The 22,444-nt window shown below is 38.6% G+C and overlaps 1 protein-coding gene across 3 annotated transcripts in view; it reads left to right on the top strand.

Annotated features, from left to right (window-relative positions):
* Positions 1-22,444, top strand: part of LOC308065162 (rho GTPase-activating protein 8-like) — a 128,543-nt gene that overhangs the window by 76,666 nt on the left and 29,433 nt on the right. For all 3 annotated transcript variants that reach the window (XM_080390805.1, XM_080390806.1, XM_080390804.1), the window contains 5 exons: positions 2,108-2,239; positions 5,284-5,370; positions 9,118-9,216; positions 10,342-10,452; positions 20,791-20,864. In XM_080390805.1, the coding sequence (XP_080246931.1) occupies positions 2,108-2,239; positions 5,284-5,370; positions 9,118-9,216; positions 10,342-10,452; positions 20,791-20,864 (503 nt within the window). The remainder of the gene's footprint in view (positions 1-2,107; positions 2,240-5,283; positions 5,371-9,117; positions 9,217-10,341; positions 10,453-20,790; positions 20,865-22,444) is intronic.

The raw sequence follows: 22,444 nt of genomic DNA, 5'->3' as shown, positions 1-22,444 counted from the left end.
GCATTTTAAACCTATTTGGAGTTCTTGTGCAGCCTGCATTGCCAAAATGTTTGAGCACCTTTCAGCCATCGGTATCCAACACCATTAGAAAGGACAGAAGCATGGTTACCTCAACTTTTCAGAAACAGAGAGGGATTAAAAGACAGGTTAGTTAAGAAATGTGTTTGAGACCGTGCTGCTTCATTTTTATGCTCTTCACAGCTAGGGTATTCCCAAGCCTTAAGCCAAAGCTTCCAGTGTAGCTAAAGGGAGTATTGGTGCTTAGGAGGAAGAGCCACGCCAGTCAGCTCCTCACCTGAAGGAGCTACCTGCAGTGATCAATAGGAAATGCCAAAGAAGGGAGTGCGACAAGCCATGTTGCTACGAGATCTAAGAAACTTTCCTCAGTTCTGTGAGGAGACACCTTGATGAAACTAGGATTTCCAGCCCTTAGACTCTTCTGGACTTGAACACTGACACGTTTTACTGTATCTGAGCCTGCATCAAATTCACTTGGAAAGCCTACGCTATGCCTAGTCTAGTCTGTGAGAGAACTGAAGGCAGGTGTCTGAATGTGAAGCTGGCGATATAGCTCTCAAATGATCTGCTTTTAAGTAATTAGACTCAGATGTTAAATTCTGAGGAAAAGCTGAAGAGTAGGCTCAGACTGGTAGGTATTTTGTGATGAAATCACTTAATTGATTTGGTAGAGCTTTTGTAATGTCCCTGCAATTCTGTTACAGCCTTGGAACAGGTAATTGTACAAAAAATTACAAAAAGTACAAAAAGTACTGGTTATTTTATGCCCACAAAACTCTCTTAATTATTTTGAGAAGTGCGGGCTTTCTGAATACGATGGAATTTACATGCTGCAAAATAAAACACGAGGCACTCTATGTAAGAGTATCTGTTTAGATATGTTTTAATTTCAAACTCTTTTAAAAAAAGAGAATGACTGTTACTACTACTACTACTTCCATTAAAATACCATTAATACTTAAGTCAGGAATCAAAACAGCATCATATTAATTGCAATGGCAGTCCTTGTCCCTGGCTATTTGGAGTCTAAGATTTACAGTATGCTGAGGGAATAAGCAGATAAATGAGATTGTGTGACTACAGCATAAGAGTGAAGTTATGGGCTTTTCCATGCAAAGGTGGATAGCCAGTGGTGTTGATACTTGCAGAAAGCCACAGCCTAATAAATGGCACATGGAGCTATCTTATTTTATTGAATGAAAATGGTTTCTATACAATTAAGAGCAATAGCTGGGTCTCTGTTGCAGAATAATAAGATAACATTGAGATGACATGAGAAAGTTGAAATCTGACACAGCAAGACATGAGGCCAGATTGTAACTGCTTCATCATTGCGTTATTTGAATCATTGAGCTGTGTAATAGGCCATGCAGTGTTCTCAATTGTAAGAGAAAGCAAAGAGGAAAGCATCTTAAACTATACCATAAAAGAATGAACACACAGAAATCTGTTTATAAAATATGAAGTATTATTTCAAGATTGGATAAATAGTGTAGTTCTTTAAATTAGTTTTAGGGGAAGTGATCTATGAATGCAGTGCCCACAGTACAAACAGGGGAAAGGCAAATACAGTCAAGAAAACAGTTTACAGTAACAAGTTGTAAGTGGCAGTAACGAGGGGTAATGGATTTTTCAAAACTTGAGAAAGTTTTCAATTGAGAGGAAAACCCAAGATTTATTTTATACTATTTTGAAAACTCAAAATGATATTTTTTTGCCTGGCTAAAAGGAAATAATTTACAAAGACCAGAAGAAAGCAGAATAAAAATTGCTGTCCATTAAAATACATCTTTTTAAATATTTCTTGGGAAATGAAGTCCCATATTGTCTTCATTTTATAGTGATTCCTGAGCACCATGGTTTTTGTAACTAAATGTTCTTTTAAATATCAGGCTTTGCAGTGATGTGGAATTACTGGCAACACTGCTACTGGAGGAAGTAACTTGTTAGATAAGTACATTGAAGCAAACGTGAATTTGCAGTCAGTAGCGTTCTGTGCAAAACCAGCATGTTTTCTTTCTGAGTTGACTACTTTAAAAATCTCATTCAGTAAACTGTCTTAAAACTGAGATGTTATCTTTCTCCTCAGGTACTTAAAGTATACTCTGGACCAGTATGTAGAGAATGACTATACAGTTGTCTACTTTCATTATGGCCTGAAGAGTCTGAATAAACCATCCCTGAAATGGTTACAAACAGCCTACAAAGAATTTGACAGGAAGTATGTCTCCAAAATACTTGCTTTACTCTTTTGGTTGTGTAATGTCTGTGACTAACTTCCATGAAGGAAATGGATCTTTCCTGACCCACCCACAGCTAACGAGTTCATTTTGCCATGGCAAATTCTTACAATGATATCAATGCTGCTGGCTCTCTTGCCAAGTGACTTCTGTGCAATACTGAGGAATGGCCTGGGTGCTGCAGTGGTTATTCAAAGGTACCAGAAGACCAATAGTAAATAAAATAAAATAAATAAAACCAAGAGCCTTTGCCTTTTCTGTGCACTGTATCAACAAGTTACCTATGACATCTTACTGACCGTCATTCTCTATTATCTCACAGTTGTGTTTGAACCTTTGATCATCCCAAGGCCAGGCTGTGTACAAAAAAGGAAGGATGAGTTTTTAACAGTTAGTATCTCACTGGGCTTGCAGCTTCTGTTGGTTGTCATGTGTAAAGCCCTGAAGGGACCGCTGTGCTCATATATGCCTGACCTTTGGAGTAACGACGGCTATGGCTCATGACTTCACATTTTAGTTGGTTAGGGTGTAGCTGAGGCCAAAGCTCCTAGATAAATGGCATTTTAATAGCGTAAACTAAAGTTCTGATGTTTATTCTCTGAAAGTGCACACTTACCAACAAAACAGAAAAAAGTTCCTATTGACTATCCAGTTACTCTTTTACTTGTTTGCAAGTTGTTACTTGTTTAAGTTGACCTCGAGGGCAACATGACTGAAAGCAAAAATATAGCTCTTTCCTGAGAATGAGTGTGTGTGTGTTGCAGGGGGTAGATCATACGTGTCTGATTTTTCTATTTTGGGAGCTGGAACAAGAAGTGAATCTCAAAAAAGATGCCATGAAGAAGATTATTGGGTATTTCTAGACTAGGCTGGGAGCAGTCCCAGTGAAAAACCTAAACCTGCTTTGAAAATTCAAGTTGAGATGTACACAACACCTTTTGGTAGTCTAGTTCCAGAGCTCAGGTTCTTTTGAATCTCACCCAGTAACCTCTTGAAACTCTAAAACCCACTAAGCAAGAAGATGAGGTTGTGCATAGGGTGGAAAACTGTCACCTGAAGCCTCTAACTGGTTTTGTGAGTTGCTGCTCTCCACTCAGCAACAGACCAAAAAAGGTTATTTTTGCTTATAGGTTTCTGAATATTAGTACAATGCACCTGTTCTTTCTGAGACTGGGTAAGGGAGGACAAAGAGAAAGGATCTCTTATATTTTGTCTTTGAGAGATTTGGACTACAATAATGGTTTTTATAATGCACTGACAATTCCTGGAAATTAAGCATCATACGATTTCCCTTCTGGGAGAATCCCAAGCCAGATTTGCAGTCACTGTATGGGTAGATGCAGCAGTACAAGGGCAGTATCTTCTTTGTTGCCTTTTGCCATGCTTACAAGTGCATAATGTGTTTCTCAGTTATGCTAAAATATCTGTTCTCTCCATTCCCCCCACCCTGACCCAGAGAGCAGGAGAGCCAAAGAGGAACAGAGAACCCCAGGCAGCTGGACAAAACCGTACACCCATCATTTTATTCATAGTTGAAACTTAGCATTCTATCATTGAGAAGCTCAAAGTAGTATTCGCAGCCCAACATGTATGTTCAGCTGTACTAGCCAGAGACAAAAATCACAACAGCACCTTCCAGACTTCTTCTGTGTGTGTGTTTTGAGGTCAAAGAAAAGGAAGGCTGGAAGAGAGTGCAAAGGATGATAGTAATTAGCTAGCATCATGAAAGACAGAAGAATTTTGCTTTGAAGGTTTAGAACAAGTCTCAGTAAAGTGTTTTGGGCATTTAATTGTAATCTAGGAAACTATGATGTACGTAAACTTCCACAGAAGCAATGGCTTATTTTTTTTTATGTGTTTACATAAGCAAAAAAGGAAAAAAGCTTATGCCCATTGCTTCAAGGTACAGAACAAGCTTAACATAGAAACTTAAGTAAAGCAACTCAGGTGTTTTGCCGTTAGTTTTTATTGTTGATTTTGGGGTTTTATCCACAGTGGTGTCAGTCGTACAGGGATAGTTGTTTGCCTGTGTATGATAGTGACTTAGTGAAAACAGTGCCTTTTTTATTCAAAGATACATGGGCCCAGTTAAAACCCCAAAGGAAAAACTGATGTAATTGCTGCATTGATCCCTTTTCCCCCTCTTACTATAACCTGTTACAAGAAGATTTTCCTTAGGAGTTCATGATCACTTTCTTCCGTGATCATTGTTTCCTAACAGTGAGTGGTGAACACTTGGGAGGGGTGCTCCCTATTGGGAAGCAAACGTGGCAATGTAATAATCAACAATTTATATATAAAAGCAGAGTATTTCATTACAATTTGAGTGTTTCTCAATTCCATTTTGCAATAATGTTAAATAAGAGCAGGGTCCTTTTGTGCAGCCTGGTTTCCCTTTCACTTTCAGCCTACTAGAATCTATTGTTTATGTGTCACGATACCACACTGTGGAATCAAGCAAAGCTATAATGGTGAATGGGTTTTGTTTGATACAAAGAGGACTGTCCAGTATAAAACAGTGTGCAGTTGGCTTCGTCTTTAGTAATTACTAGCAAAACAAGAAAAAATAGTAGTAGAAATAAAAATTAGATACAAATTTTACATCTGAAAAATCAAAATTTTTCTCCAACATTAAACTCTTGTAAGCAGAAAATAAAGGGGCATGAAAGAAACTAATTTTTTATATCACAGATTTTTTTATAGACTCTTTGTTCTCTTCTCAATATTTTTTCCAAGCTGCATAATTTCCCTTCTGCCCCCCTGATATTAAATCTATGCCACAGCAGACATTGGTTAGGAATATAATAGTGTTATCTTGGCCTGCTATTGTATTGTCAAAACTGACCATTTTTTAGATTTTTTTTTTTTATTTTACATTCTGTTTCTTCTGAATTAGGTCTTTTCAATGTATTTGAAAAGAATGCTGCATAATGTTCCTGTAATACCTCCCATTCAGTTGTAGCTATTCAGTTCTCCTGTCTATGATATTCAACAGCCTTCTAACAATTTCATTTTCTTTTCCTAGGTATAAGAAAAACCTTAAAGCACTCTATGTTGTACATCCGACCAACTTCATAAAAATTCTGTGGAATATCTTTAAACCTCTTATAAGGTACTTGGCAGTTTATTCAATAGATTTTCCTGTTTAGTTTAAGGATGGTTTGTTCTCTAATAAAGTTACTTTTAAAAAGGCTTGAGGTAAAATATGTCAGGTAACAGCACAATACCCATTTAAACTGTCTTGAACAATAATGAGTAAGGTGAGCTTAAGCCTGGGTATGAATAATAGGATAGAGTTCTTTTCTTTCTAAGAAAAGGGAGTCTCAATTCATAGTAGTTTTACAGGTATGTTAAAGTAAATATCACTTTAAAACATAGTTACTCTGTGGGCTATGAATGATTTTTTTGTCGGGCTTGACAGCACTTAACACAATAGAACTGGGTCCGTGTCTGGACTTACTAGGTGGTACAGTAAAGCAGAGAGTGAATGGTTAACCTTTGGTCTGATCTCAAGTGCTGAGATGAATAGGAATGATACTACTTGTGTGTTCGAAGTTAATGGATAAGCCCTGAAGAGGCCACAAGAATTTGAGACGAAGAGTATAATGGTGAAGGTGGATGTGTTTTACTGGTGTGTTCCTTTCCTTTGCTTGGTAAAAATTGATGCTATCTACAGGGAACCGGCAACAATGGGCACGTATTGCTAAGTGCTAGGATGGTTGGGCTTTCTTAGTTTCTGCTCCTGAACTTCTTTCAGTGTAGTTCCCACATTTTGCAGATTGTATTCTGAATGTCTTCAGGGCTGGAGGATGAAAACAGCTTATCTTGAGAAGCCATAATGGAACAACTAAAAATGTCCATTACAGTAACTTGCAATTGATACAATTTCTGACTGGTAGAAAACTAATTAATTAGAAAGGCGAAGTTTAACTTCTAGACAGATCAGAACATGTAAGAAGCATGTGGAAACAAAAAGTAATTACTGCTAAAAATAATTCCAGAATATGTTGCTCTCGAAACAAGAAGACTAACTATAGATCTTTATTTTAACTGGTTGTATAATAAAAGTGAGATATCTGGGACATAAAGCAATGGTGCAAAGTGTGACAGAAGCGGGGTGTCCAGTAGCTGGCGGTGCCTGGGGAGTGGGGATGGATTTCTTTTGTTCCTGATGTGCTGTACGATGGGTATGGAGAACTTTTTAATTAAAAAGAAATAACCAGTAAATGCAGAAAAACTCAATGGACATTACAACACTCAGGTGAAACCAACTTCTTTCTCAGAGGCAGCTGAGAGCTCCTTGGAAATAGCTCCAGGCAAGCAGTTTTGGGACATGGATGGTTTTCAGTCTGTGCATTTTAATACACTTAGTGGAGCCACAGCTGGAGAACAGCTGTGCTATTTGACTTAAATTAATAATTGGGTGCTAATTCTTACAAAAGAAAAGTTTACAGGTATCTATTCCAAATACCAGTTTTCCCTGGATCTTATTATGTCTGTGTAAGATGAATAGTTTTCTTCTTGGAACATATAGTACACTGGCAATTATTTCCTTGTTTCCTTTGAACGTGAAAATGGGTGTTCCTGATAAGCTTAAGCATTCACATCTAGCATAGAAAATTTAACAGGGCTTGTCATCTTAGATGCATCATCATCCTGATCTTCTGAACACTCTGCTTTCATCAGGATTGGCTATTCTGTTTGTACTTGACTTTTACCACTGTGTACCTGGATTATTTGTTTTGAGTCTAATTTAGTAACACTCTCCGTTATTAAAATATGTAAGCAACAGAAGCAAAACTATACTATTTGTACACTAAGACTGACAAGATAATTGAAAGTATGAGTAAACTCTGAAAAGGTCCATAAGCCAGAAGGCAGGAAGTAGCTGAAGCTAGGAGGAAAACTCTTTACTCCTTAAAATGGTTTAATTGCCAAATGCTCATGTGCATTTGTGCTTTGGGTTGACGCAAGTAAGGGAAGACATAAGGATACAAATTTAAAACTGAAGTGTGAAAGTGCCTAAATTCTACTCTTGTTGAAGACTAAAACTTCTTAACATTGTTAGTTTTCTAGCATGGTACAACTTAAAATTTGTTCACAGTACCTTTTCCTTCCAGTTTAGAATAATCTATCTTAGCAGATTGTTCTTTAAGTGTCAGTATTAAACCAAAGTTCACAAAAAGAAAGGAGAAAAATTCTCTGGACTTTCTTTTTCCTAGCTTTGCTGAATTGTAGCCCAGACTCATTTGCAGATAGTGCTTCTAATAAAAATAGCAGATGTAAAATAAACTTCATTATCAAGAAACATGCATGTATTTTCCAGATGTTTGTTAGTACTTTTGGTACCTGTTAGTACATGGCCTAAGTACTACTACGTGAACATGTTTGCCAAGAACTGGATGAATGACAGAATTATTAGAGTGAAGAACAAGAGTAATAAGCACTTTAGCATATTTGTATTTGGGAATATTTTAAAAAATCTAAATCCTTGAAATTTTCTAAGCTCCAGAAGTTGACTGATCTTTCCAGTCTCAAGAGAGACAGATGAGCAGGAAGGTAATGCGTTAAGTGAAATTTATTTTCTCCAAACTGTAAAAAAACTATAAGAAGAGCACATTTCTGTGTGTGAGCTAACAGAAACCACCTGCCTGTTCTCAAAATAATATGTGTTTAGGTGGTGTTGTAGCATTTTTAAGGAACAGCAATAATTCCTAATTGCCCACACCTTAGTTACAAATTGTTTGTTCTGTAACATGTCCTGTGTTACCAGAGGAGATTAGTTACAGATGGCTTAGGTAAGATGTTGAAATCACCGGGTGTTTTAGATAAAAGGCACAGTGAAGAGCTCTGAAGTTGTACACACAGAGACTGGTATCTGTCAGTGTCCCAAAATCGCTTGCCTGTTAGAGAAATTTTGCTCATTTCAATTAAAAGCTTCTAAACTGCCGAAGAGACTTACATTTGTACCATCTCCCACTAGAGGGAGTGTGTGTATGTAGATTTGACAATCCGGGGATAAATTCATTGACGTGAGAGACTTTTTCTCCAATTTTACTATCGAATTAAGCTGCAGCAAAGAAGACTTTTTATCATAATCAGCTATTTTTTTGCTTGGCACTTCATTACAGGACAGATATTTTGCATTGTGGAAAACTATGAAATTATTTCAGGCCATGTGTATGAATGTGTCGCTGAACCTTGTTTGAACATCTTGGCCTGTAAAGTAGTGTGTTCTGGCTGAAACTCCAGACCTAACTAGTGATACTTAGTGCTTCAAATTTGGAAGCCTGTTTTGTACAACTCACAGAAAAATTTTATTTTTAGGATGTTTCCTAGAAGCTACCCAGCCCTTTTCAAAACAGATAAAGCTGATGGCCCAACACTTCAAGGATATACACTATCTATGCTTTGAAAATCTTGCCTGTTGCTTACTACTTGATAGTTTGTGCCTGCAGCCCCATTATTTTGTCTTTTGGCAGGGGGGAATACCTAAGTAACACAAATGTCGTTCTGTTGACTATGTAATGTTTTCTCCAAAGCTAACAGTTCTTTTACTGAGCTTTCTAATGCTGTGTGAAACCTGTTTTTCGGTGGCTCTTAAAGCAGTGTTTTTCATATCTATGTAAATCACAAAACATTCAGATGGAAGTCAGTTATTTTTATTCAAATCAGACTCTCAGGCATGCACTGTATATGTTTGATCATATGAAATGAAATACATCTTATGTCTCCTGCTGCTTCAATTACAGTCTAATTTTGAGTTGCATCAGTACTTGCATTTTTGTAATAGAAACAAAACCCTTCATAAATGTTCCTCCCATGCTGATTTTTGTATTTTTGTGATTATATTTTTCAGCCATAAGTTTGGGAAAAAAATCACCTACTTGAACTATTTAAGTGACCTGAGAGAGCATCTCAAGTATGACCAGCTAAATATCCCTCAAGAAGTCATCCGGTACGTGGCAAGTTTAAAATATGTTCTCACCTTTTCTCAGGTAGAGTTTCATCCTGTTCACTGTCTTCCAAGCAGAATCTAATCCTATTTCTTCAATGATTAAAAGTCTAATTCACCTGTTTGTGCATGGTTGGGTTTAATTCTGAAAACCACATTGTCATCAAAGACATGCTGAAGTGTATCAGGTGTTTATAGTGTTCTCTATAGTTTTCTGCAGATGTGGAACATCTCCATCTCAGCTGTGGAGCATTGTCTTAGTATAATTGCAGCTTCATGTGAGTGTTAGCAAAACCAGTCTGAATGTCATTACTGCTTATGAGTATCATGTGATGTTCATGGATAAAATTGTAATTCTGATGTCTTTGCTTGCATATTGTAACAGATTAAGTAACTTCCTTTTGCTAAGCAAAGTGTCAATTGATTTTAAACTTTATGGATATGTCTTTTGTTAGTGGATCCATTACTTTTATATGGGGTTTGTGTGTGTATGTGTTAGGGAGGAGTATTGGAGAGGGCAGGAGAGGAAAAGGAAAAGAAATGCGTAGGGCTGGAATTGTCAAGTGCCAGTGTTAGTATCAATAACAGTCTTTTCAACACAGCGCTTTACATGGAAATGCTTTGATGTACTGACAGGAAGTGATTTTATGTCACTGCTGAATGAAAGTAACTGGAAGCTTTGATTATGACTGTTATTGATGCCTGGTGGGTTTTTACACATCTTTTGTGTAAATATGGAGTAACAGAAAATACCTTACAGCTCTAAGGTTATAAATTGGATTGCATGGTTGCCAAAGAAAGGGGAGTTGTATTTTGAGTAGCAAATAGGTTTGAATTTTGCTGTTAAATTATAGTGTGTTTCTATTTTTTGGACACATTTATTACTGTGCTCCACTGGCTGAAGCAAAAGAGCTCTTCTGTCTTGCTTAAGTATTCTACCAACAAATACTATGTAAAATTTTCCCTAATGCTTAAATTAAATGCAAGTTCTGTAAGACCTGCAGTATATACACTGTCGTAAGGAGACTGGCATCATGAGCAATACCGGTAGCTGTTCATATATATGTATATATATATAGTCTGTCAGCTGTGCTGCACAGAAAATCAATGATTTCTTGATTTTTGCAGACATGATGAAAATCTTCGGGGGAAACAGAAGGGAAAACTGCCATCTGTGGTTAAGGTTCCTCCACCACGGCCACCTCTACCTACTCAGCAATTTGGAGTCAGCCTGCAATAGTAAGCCATGTGATTTCTAAAATACGAGTTTTCTATACCCTGCAGCCTTCTGTAATGCACAGATTCACCAAACAGAATGTCTGCAGATATTTTATTATATGTTTAGTTTCTCATTCTCTTTGAAAGCCACAGAACTGCAAGGCTAGACAGTAGGTTTTATGAATTCAGGACAGTTCTCATAATCCCAGTGACCTGCCTGGTCTTCGTGTTTCCAGTGTTTTTGTGGTAGTTAGTGCTAGTATGGCTGCACAAATTTTCTCCCAGTGGACAAGAATTTGCCCATATATGACAGAGCCCTGAGCTAATCTGTTGCTGGTGCTTGCTGACAGTATGAAAGTGTTTTGTAGATATTTAGATGGTGGATAGCAAAACCCAAAACAAACCTTCAGGCTCCAAAATGGCTGCATAAAGCTAAAATGGATGCTTGAGCCTTTATATATTGGGGTTTTTGTTGCTCACATATTGTTCTGATAAGAGTTTTATGAAATGAACAAAATCACTCTCTTCCAGAAATGCCCTGACAGCTGTTTACATAGATTACAGCACTGTATGTGGTATGAAAAATGATTTACTTTACACAAGGAATGGGATGGCATTAGTACTTGCACAATTCAATTTTGGTAAAAAAAACAACAAAAAACCCCACAAAACTTTCTAGCTTCCTACCCACAGTCATTTCTGTCATCTTTCTATGGCATCCTTCTCAAAAACAGCTGAAGAATATTGTTCAGATTCAGCAAAGGCAATTTAGGCTGTCTGATACGTGGACATTTGTCAAATCCTCCCACTCCTAGTCTACTTTTCTGGTTCTAATGATTCAGCTGTAAATGAGATATAAAATCTAATTTTCCCCTGGTTAAATGTTAAAGCATTAGTCCTCTCTGGAAGGCCTGAAATTAGTACAATCAATATCTATTGTGTAAGAGCTACTATGACATTAACTTTTATGATACCTCTTTAGAGTTCAACCTAGCTCTTGAAACATGGTTAACTCACTTCCCTAATTCAGAGGATACCTTTTAGGTCGGCTCCACTGGGTCATTAAGGAGGGCAATGGTTTATGCTGGTGCTGCAGTAGTAAACCCAGGTCTGTTAGCAGGCATCAGGGCACACTCTGTTCACTTGCCTCCAGCCCATCCTGGCTGCTCAGGCAGCTCTATGGAACTTCTTGCAGGCTTCTGCGATCAGACAGCACATTGTGTGCCACTCTTACCATCTGATAGGCGTATTTTATTTCTCTGACTGCCTGAACAGTAAACAGTGTCTTTTGCTGGGCTGCGTGTGGTGAGGATGTGGTGGCCACCCTTCCTGGTTCTACTGTTTTTCGGCTGTGTTACCATCAGCAAATCATGTCCTTGCTGCATGCCTTAGCTTTCCCTAAATATAAACAGGGTGGCTATTCCATAAGGAGCTTTTCTGTGGAAGATCTGTGAGTGGAGAAACACAGAGTGAGGCATTACTATTATTTTTGACACAGAGTTCCAGTGCTGGAAGCGCTGACGGATAAGATGCCCTTCATGTGTGGGTGTAGTTCACAGCTCAGGTGTCCAAAATGGGTGTACATGGGGACATTTATTCCCTCTGTTTGCCCACCTGTGTCCAGATTCCCTCTTTCAGAAAAGATGGTGTGGTGTCGCCACTTAAAAATTACAAATAAACAAGCCCCCTACAACTTCTAAATGAGAAGTAAAAGAGCTAACTTAGACTGAAGAAAGTTAAAGTTGACAGAGGAAGGGGAGTGATAGGAGTTGGGAGCTTATAAAATGTGCACCAGAAGAAGTATCAACTTTCATCTTGATGAATGAATCGGGTTTGCTAATTCCCTCTCTTTTTATGGTCTCTGTAGACTCTAATGGCAAAATGACAGTGACCTCCCGCTTGTCTAGCAAAGAGGGAGGTTTGGAGTCGTCTTCTGGGCGAGGCTTTTCCCTTTTTCTGGAGAGACCTACAGGGGGACTCTGATTTTATTTTGTATAGCCTTATGGGGATATGTGCGCTGTGTATTTCATTACAGGCAGTAAAAATTGTACTGTCAGGGCTGCTGCTGTGATAAAGCTGCTGCAGTTAAAGGACTGTTTCTCTGTGGAGTCTTTTTCTTTAGTTTAAGAAAAGAAATTATAAGGCCCATAGGCCTGTGGTTTCATTGGATTCAGTACTTCTGGGATGGTGAGTTTTATTCAGCCAGTAAAATGTTGGTGAATGAGATTTATCCAAAGCCCTCATAGTTGGCCTAATTTTGCTAAGATTTGATAATGGTATGTCGATGACTTCTGGCTGTGGAAGGTGGTAAAGCCATACCCTTTTGCATGCGCCTCCCTAAAAACTGCAGGCAATGCTCTCTCTGGTAATACTTCCTCATTTAAATTTTTTTCACTTTATACTGGTTAATACATTTGCTATCCAGAGCTATAATTAAAAACTAGAAGAGCAAAAAGTGACTAAACATTCATTAAAAATATCTCACTTTTGTCCAACAGGCAGGGGGTGGAAAAATCCTGTTTTGTTAGGACAGCAAAACGAAAATGAAGGAAGTTTCTATCTAGACACTGATAAATGAGTGTCTGGGACCAGTGCCTTGTCTTGGAGGAATCTGTTAACTCACGAAGACATTTTTAACCTTGTGGAGTTGGATTTTCAAATTGACATGAGGCAACTGAGCATTTAAAAATCATGGAATATCTGTGAGAGCTAGGAGTATAATTCTTTGAAATGTAATCTATACTGAATTTAGTTTAATTTATGAGTGAACTGAAGGGCTTATTATCAGGTTAGTTCAAAACTTTTCTTTCTTATGTTACCTCCATCCATGCAATCCAAAATCTGAATTTTAAATGGCTGAATTTGATCTCTTTAACCCCTCAGGGTCAGCCTAAGCTCTTTGTGGGCAGGAAAAAATGAAGACACACCAAGCTGACTTCATCTTAAGTGTCCATCCAGCTTTATTTACATTTACTTGTCTGGATGTAAGTGTGTACTTTGTCAGGCACAGGTATGAAGTGGAAAACCTTCCTCCTTGTGAGCTCCTGTGAGGACTCAGTAATTTGATCTTTGCAGTTAGAACTTGAGTCTAGTACCAAGTTGTCCTAAAGTTTCCATTGAAACGATGCTAACGCAAACATAACAAATGAGCTTAGTAAAAGCAGTTAAATCGTCCAAAGCTGGCTTATAGGATGTCTTTAGAACAAAGTGTGGGTGACCAAAAAGGAGTGGCTGTCTCCCTATTTAATTCTTTATGCCTACATGTGTAGAGCGGACTTGCCTAGTTTGTTGAATGACAGTCCATAGCATGTCTGATCCCTAGCCTGGATTCTCTGGTTGCCAAATTGCACCCTTAAAGGTTTAAACTCATGTTAAAAACTATGTGATTTTTTTTGAAAACATGAAATAACACAACTGAACTAAAGTTCATCTTCAGGGGGATATTAGACAACGGTGCTCCTGAGGAGGTTTTGTCCACGCTGAATTTTTCAGTTATAATGTAATAGGAATCCATTCTCAGATTTGACAGGTACTTAAGAATGTGTAGCACAGAGTGGGTGGGATAGTTTGCACGTTTGGTGTTTATTATGTCCTTCTCTAATTTGCTAATTCAAGCTGCTTCTGTGCAGATAGAGTGAGGAGAATAACAACCATAAGGAGCTCATTGCAAGGTTTGTCATGCCTCCAACTGAGGGCAACGGCAGATGGTAGCAGGGAGCAGTGTTAGAACAGGGCAAGCGTACAGTGATACTTCTCAGGTAAAATGTCCCGGCTTGTAGTGGTCAGAGCCTTGCAGAGCAGATTACCACAGTACTATAATGAATTTCAGTTACTCACCAGTAGCTAGAGCTTTGGTAAATTCAGACATTTCAAAGAATGTTCTTGTATTGTGTTGATATAGCAAGTCCATATTCCTGTTCTTTCAGCAATGCTGCCTTCATACACAAAACGTAGAGTAGCAGGAATTAGGTATTCAGAATATATCCTCACTAGTTTGCACTGCATGTCAGGGTGGAAAATAGGAGGTTTGTTCTAAAAGTCATCAGTCATTTTGTGTTTACAATGGCAAGGAAAAATTTGAGGGACTCTCTGCTTATGTTGATCAGATAAATACAGTTAAAATGCATGAATGAAGCTTCATAAGTTTGTATCACTTTAAAGGAATTAATAATTGACTATATGGGCCAAGTGGCATCATTGTCCCTCTGTTGTATGTTCAGCAAGCTCCTGTAAACCCCTGTTGCTGCACCCGATTGCCTCTGTAATCAAGGAAGGTTACAGCTGAGCTCCAGCACAGAGCTGACCTTGACTAGCAATTGACATTGTTCTGTTTTCTCCAATTGGTTTTAAAATCTAAAATTAAATATCTTTTGTGGTAAGACAAGGAAGTGTGTTGTTTTTCAATCTGTTGCCATGGATGGGGAGAGGGGGCAGAGAAAATGGACAGAACTGCCACAACTGTACACCTTTTGCTTGTTGAATTGCTATCGTAAATATTTCAGCGTGCTTTCCTTTTGGTCATAATCTTTCCGCTTGTGCATGCTGTGCATGCGTGACCAGGGAGGAAGAATGCATTCTAAACCAAATCTCAGCATGTCTCAGCAGGGGAAAAAATGAAAAGGAGAAGGAAAGCAAAGAGAGAAAGATTATCAGCGAAGAATACTTAATGACACTTCAGAACAATGTATAAAGGCCTTTCATGATAACTGTCCACTGTCTAGAAAGGAGTCATCGAATATACAACATGTTGTAGTAACTAATCATATATCCTATAGTGAGGAATACTCATTCTTCCCGGCTGCTGTGTTTGCCAGAATAGATCCCTCTTGAATCTGACGTGTTGCTGCAATACGATTCAGGTTTGTGAATTGGTTACAGAAAACTATACTGTGCACTGAAATGCTCTGTTACGCTCATCTCTTTAGCAGAAAGAGATTTTTCATTTCAAATTGCCTGTAGTAGTGCCTAATCTCCAATGTCAGTTTGCACTGTCCATCATAAAGCACAGCTCATCACACCATCCTGAACATGGCAAGAAAAATGCAGATTACGTGGCAGAATCCACAAAGAGAGGATAGAGGTGTAATTTCATTGACCTCTGAGCTCGTCTGATTTACATTAGTTGAAGAAATGTCCCTATTATTTTCTATCACCTTAGGTCTAGTAAACAGAACTCTATGTCCTACATTGTGGAATGCTATGAAAATATTCATCCCAGCTTTCCCCAGTGTTGCAAAAACAGAAAGTCCTTTGCATGTGACTCAGTGAACATCCCACTCTATTTTAGAATATCATTTATCTTGAGGACTTCTTCCATTGTGCTGGGAATGGAACCTTTCCTTCAACAGAAACAGTAATCCTGTAGGAAATGGTAGAAGTGCAGAAACTATACCTTTTTTTCCTAGAAAAAGAAAAATTATGCGTAGGTTTTATTATTACAAATTATAGCCCAGTTATTTGTCTCACCTCTCTAACAGATAAACTAGTGCTCAGCAGGAACAAGTGCTGTAAATAATCAGTTTTCTATTTATACACTGAAATGGGAAACACATTTGTGGGTAACAATAATAATTAGAAAACATTTATAAAAAGCTGCTGGGTTGCTATTTGGTGCCTCTGGAGTGAGCAGCTGTAAGAAAGCAAAAACAATCAGAGCAACTTCAGAGAGGCGGAGAATGGTTTCCATGAGCTTAAATTGTCAATAATAAAGATGTAACCGCTTCCAAGCAAATTAAAGCCTTGATGATATTCCCATTTAAGTGAATTAGGCTTTCGACTAATTTTAATAAAAGTTGCCCTAAATGTTTAGGGTACTGATCTGAATAATGAAACAAAATTATTTGACACACAAGGAGTGTGTTATAACTCCATTAGAAGGGCTAAAATAAGCGTGATGGTTTCTTCCTGCACCCCCCACCCCTCCACCCACCCCCTGCCCCCTACTTTGATTTGCTGCAGGCTTTTCCTTGCTGGTATCCCAAACATTGACCTTGGTACTGACCTCATTTCCCAGCCCCTTTTCTTGTTTCGCCCCTTACTGGGGGATATAATTTCACTGGGGATTTCAACTTTGCATGCTGTGCAAAGAACACCAAGAACTTCCTTCCTCTTGTGGTTTATTTGCAAGGCTAATTTACTAATGGGGCTGCACAGTCTCTGCTTGTTTTATTCGATGTTGTTGCAGCAGGGTTGTTATACAACCTTGATCTGCTGCGAGAGAAAATAATTCACATCCAGAAGGTGCCTTTCAGAGCAGCGTAGGGGGTTCATGTGTTTGCGTGGCTCTGTTCCCTTTGCTGTGGCCAACTTTTGCAAGGGCTAGTATGAGAGCTCGTGGTCCTAGAACAAAGTTACTTGTTAATTTTTCCTCTCCAGGGTGTAGGTAGAAGGCAGGGGAAGGGGGAGAACAGTCTTGATCTTGGAGCTGGTCTGAGAGAACTGCACAGCTCCTGCTTGGTTGTAATGCTAACATTGGTCTTCTGCTCTACGGTGTCACCAGTATGCATGAAACTGCTGTAAGATTGTTGAAGCTGGAAGCAGCTGGAGAGACTAGGAGTGATGGGGGACATATCCGGAAAGGGGCTGATAGGATTTTGGTACTGGGAGAGAGATTTTACAGAGGTACCTGATACTGTGGGTAAGAAGAGGATGCTGCTTTGAGGACCATGTCATAATCTTGGTCTGGGTAACATTTCAAGCCATGGTATTCTCGTATCTGAGGGTTTAGCTCTCATAAGATGTCTGTGATAATGAGGAAGACTGAGGTTGGACTTGGTCTCACAAGTCAGGTCATAAATCTTTCTTCTGGCCATTATCATGTTGGTATGATACTGCAGAGAATGATTACTCCAGCAAGACCAGTACTGTTTCATACTAAAATTAATGGTACATTGCCAGTGTGTAAGGGCAAGAAGTTGTATCCTTTCATCTAAAGATCATACTTGCAAGCAGCAGCAAATGTTGAGAATTACTAATGCATAAAAGATCATACTTCAGGATTGTCTGAATTAAACTTGTTCTTTGCTGTTAGTCTTTTTCTTCCTGCAAGTGTGTTGCATATGCTGTAGAATTTATTGGGTCAAATGTCTATAATTATCATGTTATGAACATGGGTTTATGAAACTTGGCTATATTTTTTAATCAAAATTCCTGTATCTGTTTACATCAAGGAAAATTCCCCTTTCCTAAACATTTCCTGTTAGATGTAGATGCAGCAGTGTCCACAAAGTAGTATTAACCCACATGTAAAGCAGTATTGAATTTTATACACTTTAGATTCTGGTATGGATACTTTGTTGAAAAAGAGCAGGAAAAATTTGTTCAATGGATTGATTTTTAGTAAGGTTCACAGAAGAGCTATGGGCTTATATCAACCAAATTTGGCAGAGGAGTGGAGCTCTCACAGATGCTACAAACTTCTGAAAATCATTGGCTGGAAGGAGAGAAACTATAGCAGGAATTCAGTTTTATGTTGTCTTTGGTCTGCTGGTGCACCAGTAAGTGTTTAAATGGTCATTAGGTAGGAGTTATTCCTTACTTTATGAGGAAATATGAGATAATGAGGTGAGGGGAGAAAATGAGAATGCTCCATAAGGGAAGCGAGTTTATGAATGACATAAAGAAATGATCTTTGATTACTGTGATGAGGACAGAGGTAGGACATAGGATACAAATCCATAGCAGATCAACTTCATTAGTTCTTCAGCTGAGGTAACAACTCATTTCCTTTCAAACAGAAGGTTGGTCTGGGTATTTCAAATAGCAGAGTGAGCACTGGGAGCTGGACTAACGTGCTTTATTTATGAATGTATTATGTATGAAGTTTAATTGTTTATGTATGAAGTTACATTGTTTTATATAGCGCTAGGGGAAGTGACACACAAAGTCCTTGCAGTAGAGAGAAAATATATGGTCTGGGAGAATCTAGATAACGTAAAGACACACAGCTGTTAGTGCCTGTCACCTTAGTACCTAGTGGTGGTGAAAATAGGGAAGAGGAAGAGGAGGACTGAGTAGGCAATGGAACCATAACTGGAAGAAATGGCACTGGTGGCTCAGCATTGTGTCCCTGTGGTGATGAATGAGGTCAAAATGTTTGATGGCTGAATAATCAAATAGCATGAAGAATATTTCCCTGACTGTTTAAGAGAGGCAAAACCACAGGGTGATTCAGTACTGAAGTGTTGTGGTTTAACCCCAGTCGGCAGCTAGCACCATACGGTTGCTAACTCACTCCTCCCACAGCAGGATAGGGGAGAGAGTGAGAAAACTCATCAGTTGAGATGAAGAGTTTAATAGGTAAAGCAAAAGTTGCACACGCAAGCAAAGCAAAACAAGGAATTTATTCACTACGGGCAGGTGTTCAGCCATCTCCAGGAAAGCCGGGCTCCATCATGTGTAATGATAACTTGGGAAGACAAATGGCATTGTTCTGAACATCCCCTCCTTCCTGCCTCTTCCCCCAGCTTTATACGCTGAGCATGATGCCATATGGTATGGAATATCCCTCTGGGCAGTTGGGGTCAGCTGTCCCGGCTGTGTGCCCTCCCAACCCCTTGAGCACCCCCATCCTGCTCGCTGGTGGGGTGGGGTGAGAGGCAGAAAAGCCCCTGACACTGTGCAAGCACCGCTCAGCAGGAGCTAAAACATCCCTGAATTACCAGCACTGCTTTCAGCACTGATCCAAAACACAGCCCCATACCAGCTACTATGGAGAAAATCAACTCTATCCCAGCCAAAACCAGCACACTAAGTCACGATTCTGCTCTGAGTCTTTCTCATTGGAGGAATGCCCCCCCACACCGCTGCATGTGAATCTGGGGGTGACCAATGTCCTAAGCTTGGACATGTAAAACTAACCAGTCCATGTACCTTTTTCTACCTCCCTTCACTTCACAGGCATATGGAAGGCAAAGCAGGGTGTGGGGGGCAATTTCCCTACCCCTCCATGCTGACTTATGTTGCTGTAACATTTATTTTAAAGTAGTTTTTATGTGTAGTGTGAACAAAATATAATACTGGATTGTTCCTTCCATGCAACAGTGGTACAGAAGTTGTATCAAATACACTCCAGTTATTTTCAGTTGGTTTATATTAATAAACGAATAAGCAAGCCTAGTCAGAAAGAGAAGTAATCACAATACCTGGAAAAGAAAAAGGCTCTAAGAATCATTCTCCTCCGCAGGTGCAACCTCAGCTAGTAGCTCTAGATTAAGACTATATTTACATGTCGTATAAACATCTCGCATTTTTTGTAAATGAGCTTCAGCATTTGCAGCCTCTCATGATACAGTCACAGATCTCTGCATCGTTCTGTGCTGGTCCTTTAGAGTTTGTCAATAAAGCTGGTCACCTTTTAAATATCAAATATGAAATCATACATGTAAATATATATTAAGTCTAATTTAAAATCTGAGATTGGGCCATTTTTTTGTTGTTGATTGCTATAAAAATATAGCAGAATACTCAGCAGATACTGACTGTCTCTTTTGTTACACTTTTGAAACTGCCAAAGCCTTTTTTTAAAAAAAAAGGAAGATAATTGCAGAATTTTCTTTGCTGTCTAGATCAAGAAAATGCTATGTTCGATTTTTTGCCTCAACTGTTCACTCATGAAAGAGAAAGAAATCTCATTTCATGGGAATCATTCAAAGTGTTAATAATCTTGCTGCATCACTTTGCCTTCAAAATAAATAGTACAATATCCTTTTAATTATGCATACACTGTAGCTTAAAAAGAGACAAATGACAAAGAAAAATCTGCGTGATAAAAGGCTCCTAAACTTGCAGCATCCCTTGATCAAGACTTACTATGAAGCATTCGCTGCAAACTCCTTCCTTGCCTGCCTTTAAGCTGCCTTGAAACCCCATTCCACCGACGGCATCCAACCAAATCCGATCAGAGCCGCCACCACCAGGGTTATTGCATCGTGGTTAAACGCAGCCCTGCTGGGGCGTGCCAAATGAGGGGAAGAAAACCAGAGCAAAACCAATATCAAGTGGGGGGGCGAAGTTAGCCTGGAACATCATTCTGCTGCTCTGTCCTTGACTCCCCTTCAGTACAGTAAATAGCACTCATTTATTACTCTGTTGCCATCGCAGTTGCAACAGCTTTTCTAGCAAGAAGAAAGTGTTTAGGAATGGCTTTTTGAATAGAAGTCCAAGTCGCTTGTTTCAATGGCTTGTTCAGCAGCCGTTGTGGAGGCCTCTTGTGTTTCGTGCAGGCTCCTTAATTTGTGGAATTTAATGTATGCTCTTGGATATCTCTCAGATTTTTGCTGAGACTGTTTTGTCTTTGTTTCAACAATTTGTATATAAATGCTATTTAAAGGCTGTTACTTTTTTTTTTTTTCCTAACAGTATCAAGGACAAAAATAAAGGCGAACTAATCCCCCCAGTAATGAAGGAAACTGTGTCCTACCTAAAAAGGAAAGGTGAGTTTGTCAAAAGAGGATGTGCCTTTCAGAACAAGGACAATAGTATGAAACAATATAACACTGCCTGATTCAGCAAAGTTCACAGCTACACAGGGTATGTTTATATTCTGAAAACCTGAGTGGCAGCTGGGCACTGCCTTGAGAGCTTTGATGGATAGGGAATGCTTATTATCAGATTATAGTCCCACTATGGGGAAAAAAAACCTTCAAAAACTTTTTGCTCTTAAGATTAATTGGGGGATAGCAAATGAGAGATATCCTGAAACACACATCATCAGCCCCTGTCACATTGTTGGTTTTAAGTAGAACTCCCAGTAAAAATCAATGAGTTCTGTTTCTATAGAACCAGTGGCTATAAAAACTCATTGAAAAACCATGTTTTACAGGAGTAAGCCTGAAGTCCTCCCTTCACAAAATATTTTTACTGGCTTTTACAGACCCTTTGACTGCAGTTCATATCTATAGTTACTTTATAGAGATAGATAGATTATAAAGACTCATAATTAAAATGGGAGCATCCAAACCAGGGTTCTGTGTATCATCTTCATTTACAGAGCAAAGAGAAGGTAGACTTTGAACCATTGGCTATGCCACTGAGCTCTCCAGCACATACCTTACCAACATAATGGACCAGTTACCAAGTGCTATCTGTAGGGTTAGTGCACTGTATTCCTTACATAGGGACAAAGGTGCACACAGGGAGAAAGTCAGAGGTAAGGCTGCAGTCTTGAAATTCCTTTTCCCGGTGTAATGCGTTTTTATGTTTTGATCCCTGATCTTTAAGGCAATCACAGCAACATTTCCATAGCCCTTTGTGCTCCATGGCCTTAGAGTTTCACAAATGTTTGCTAAATCTTACAGTGCTAGATATATAGCCTAAGTACATTTATCTTACAGGTGACAGAACAGGAACAGAGCATAACACAGTTTATGATGGCACAACATTACACAGTGGTAGAACTGGGAATGATTCCTAAGATCCCTGAAAGAAGGGTGTGAATTTTTAATAAGTGTGTCAAGTGAAGAAAATAAAAATGTATTTGGTTCAGTTTTATGGTTTTTTTTTTTTTTTTAAAAAAAAAAGGAAACATCACTGGCATTTAATATGCCATTAAGTTTGGTTGGTGTTTGAACAAATTTTGAGGAGCAGCGTGATTTTTGTTAAAGACAAAAAACAGTCTCAGATCTCTATATTGCTGTTATATGAATTCTATCTGTGATTTTTCTCATTTAAAGAGCTGTTTGTATTAACAGCATAATATAATAATAAATAATACAAAATACAAATTTTGAGTAATTATATTCTTCTGTAGGCAGGCTCACCCAAAACCTAGATCCCACAATATTCCCAATTCTTAATTTGCATCCTTGAGCTGTCATTCTCAACAAGGTAAATTTCGTTATCAGTATTCAAATAGTATGGATCTTTGATCTCAGTTCATTTTAACTATTGCTGCTAGGGTTTGGTCTGAGTTTATCTGAACTGTGAGAAATTTCAAACTTTTTAAAAACTTGTACTGAAGAAGCTTCGCATTTGTGAAGACAAGGGGGGATGGGGCAAGAAAAATCAGCTTTTT

This window comes from Falco punctatus, assembly GCF_963210335.1.
Source record: "Falco punctatus genome assembly, chromosome: 6".
Classification (NCBI taxonomy): Eukaryota; Metazoa; Chordata; class Aves; order Falconiformes; family Falconidae; genus Falco; species Falco punctatus.
Note: the sequence above shows the minus strand (reverse complement) of the source record. Positions and strands in the feature narration are given on the sequence as shown.